The 3,062-nt window shown below is 33.7% G+C and overlaps 1 protein-coding gene across 1 annotated transcript; it reads right to left on the reverse strand.

Moving 5' to 3' along the window:
* Positions 1-123: 123 nt before the first annotated feature.
* LOC109590541 (piggyBac transposable element-derived protein 4-like) lies at positions 124-2,588 on the reverse strand. Its single transcript, XM_020006441.1, has 2 exons — positions 2,439-2,588; positions 124-851 (listed from the first exon to the last, which is right to left on the reverse strand). The coding sequence occupies exons 1-2, from the start codon at positions 2,545-2,547 to the stop codon at positions 328-330; spliced, it is 633 nt and encodes a 210-aa protein (XP_019862000.1). The 5' UTR covers positions 2,548-2,588; the 3' UTR covers positions 124-327.
* Between the last annotated feature and the right edge of the window lie 474 nt (positions 2,589-3,062).

The raw sequence follows: 3,062 nt of genomic DNA on the forward strand, positions 1-3,062 counted from the left end.
AAAGATCACTAACAACTCTCTTTACTAGTCCATGTTCAGACACTTTCTTACCTGTTACTGGATGGACTGACATACCATCATGCACCTGAAAAGTACACAAGTAACTTGTTTTAGCATTTGAGCAAGACCAAACCTTAAATCATTTTTGAGTGCGTTTTTTGGGCATTTTAACTTTCCCACTGCTCCTACCTTTGTACTTAACTATGGCTTCATCTAAAGAAAGCTCTTGACCAGGATTAAAATGGGCCAAAAATGTATGACATAAAACTTCAACTACAGGCTTGAGCTTCTAACTCAGGCTTGATGTTTTCTCTACACTGCTGTTATCTACCAAATGTATGTAACCTCTAATTGCCCAAAACCTATTACGAGACACTTTTTAACAGATTCAACACCAAGTAAAGGGTCAGAGCTCCAGTAATTGTCTATTTCAGGCAAACGATGAATTCCCATCACTACAGTTATCCCTAAAAATGCCCAAACTTCTTCAGTAGTTACATTTTTCCACTTCCTAATTTTACGATGTACAATGGCATACCTGTTAGTTTCTTTGGCTGTCAACTCACATATTGAATCCGGCCAAAGAAGTTTGACAAGATCAAAAGGACTCATAGAATGATCAACAACAGGTGATGGACCTTCCAAACCTTTAAACTCTGGGTAACTTCCAGTTTGAAAAGAAACATCAAGTGCATAAGCACTCGCTTTCTTCTTAAGCTTTGATGTACAGGGAAGACCATCAAAATCCTCACCATCAATACAAGTAGACTCCTTTTCTTCCTCCTCCTCCTTCTTCTCACTGTCACTGCTATCATAATCTTCAGAACTTTCATCAGATGGAGAACTTAAACCTACATGTACAGTACAATTAGACGGTATGAAATTCTAATTATTGCTTAAAAATTGAGTATTTAAATTAAATTCATGACTGGAAGGGGATAGCACAATCGGAACGAGTTCGTTTACTTAGGGAGGACTGGGTATTACTAAATTCAAGCAAAATTAATAATATTCATAGTCCTAAACTCTAATAATTGCCCAAAATGCCACTTTTTGAATTAATTTTACGACTGGGAGGGGCTAAAACAATAGAAACGAGTTTGTTTAGTTACTAGGGACTAAAACCGACTAGATTAAAGCAAAATTAATGATATTCATAACCAAAATCTGTAATTATTGCCCAAAATACCACTTTTTGAATTAAATTCACGACTGGTAAGGGCTAAAGCAATGGGAACAAGTTTGTTTAGTCACTAAGGACAAAAACCGACTAGATTCAAGCAAAATTAATGATATTCATAGCCCTAAACTGTAATTATTGCCCAAAACTCCTCTTTTTGAATTAAATTCACGAGTGGGAGTGGCTATAACAATTGGAACGAGTTCGTTTAGTTATAAGGGACTAAATCCGACTAGATTTAAGCAAAATTAATAATATTCATAGCCCTAAACTCCAATTATTGCCCAAAATTCCACTTTTTGAATTAAATTCACAACTAGGAGATTCTAAAACAATGGGAACAAGTTTGTTTAGCTACTAGGGACTAAAAGCGATTAGATTCAAGTGAAATTAATAATATTAATAGCCCTAAACTCTAATTGTTGCCCAAAATACCACTATTTTTATTAAATTCACGACTTGGAGGGGCTAAAACAATAGGAACGAGTTTGTTTAGTTACTAGTTACTAAAACTGACTAGATTTAAGCAAACTTAATGATATTCATGGCCCTAACCTCTAATTATTGCCCAAAATTTCACTTTTTAAATTAGATTCACGACTGGGAGGGACTAGCACAATTGAAACGGGCTAGATTCAAACAAAATTAATAATATTCATAGTCCTAAACTCTAATTATTGAGTAACATTCCACTTTTTTAATTAAATTCATGACTGGGAGGGGCTAGCACAATTGGAAAGGGTTTGTTTTGTTACTAGGAACTAAAACCTATTAGATTCAAGCAAAATTAATGATATTCATATTCCTAAACTCTAATTATTGCCCAAAGTTCCACTTTTTGAATTAAATTGACAAATGGGAGGGGCTAAAACAATGGGAATGAGAATGTTTAGTTACTGGGGACAAAAAACTACTTAATTCAATCAGAATTAATGATATTCACAGCCCAAAATTCTAATTATATCCCAAAACTTGAGTTTTTTATTCAATTCATGATTGGCAGAAGTCATATTGATTTGTATAAATTTGTTTAGTTACGGGAGACTAAAAACTACTAAATACAATAGAAACCAATGCTACAAAGTACCCTTGAAAACTAAGATTTCAATTAAAAATTCATGTAATCATAATCAAAACTATAAAATTACACACAGTGGGTGTGGCTGCTAGAACTAAAAACATGAGTAAAAAGCAGAGGAAAACGACCCCAAATGTAACGTAAAACACAACAATAATAGCTGCTACTATTATTGCTTACTGGTATTGTTGTTGCAGAACGAGACCAACCAGTCCAATGAACTTATTTCTGTATCTGAGTCTTGTTCGTACTCTTCTTGATAACAATTCCAGTCATTTGACGAATCCATAGTAAAATAAAAGCAAAATAATAATTGTCAGATTATCCCTTTTCCTTTCACAACAAAATTCATAAAAATTAGTCTTTTGGACGTTTTGAATTAATCATGTTGTCAAGGAAGCCACTCAAATCAGGTGCAATCTTGGATGCCATATTTCTTGCCCATGCCATTTTGATTGTTTTTCATAGAGTATTTTTGTACCTTTCAAGAGCTCTCAGTAGACCTGCAAAGTCTATTCCATTTACTTAAAAGTGCTCCAGCACCTACAATACTTGCACATACATAGATTTTAGCTGCTGCATTTACTACAACCAGTTTCATTGCTTTTACACACTCCATTAGTGTTAGATTTCATTCAATCAATGACTCAACCAAGATCATTCACGAATAGTCACCTTTTTGCAAAAAGAAATAAGTGTTGAAATCAATTACATCAAAGTGCTGACAAAGCATTTTTTTACTTTTCCATTGTTTCCTATGGTTTCTATTTTACCACTAATGTTATATAATACCAATTTTTGTTA

The sequence above is a fragment of the Amphimedon queenslandica genome, unplaced genomic scaffold (assembly GCF_000090795.2).
Source record: "Amphimedon queenslandica unplaced genomic scaffold, v1.1 AMPQUscaffold_9881_Cont17886, whole genome shotgun sequence".
NCBI classification, from domain to species: domain Eukaryota; kingdom Metazoa; phylum Porifera; class Demospongiae; order Haplosclerida; family Niphatidae; genus Amphimedon; species Amphimedon queenslandica.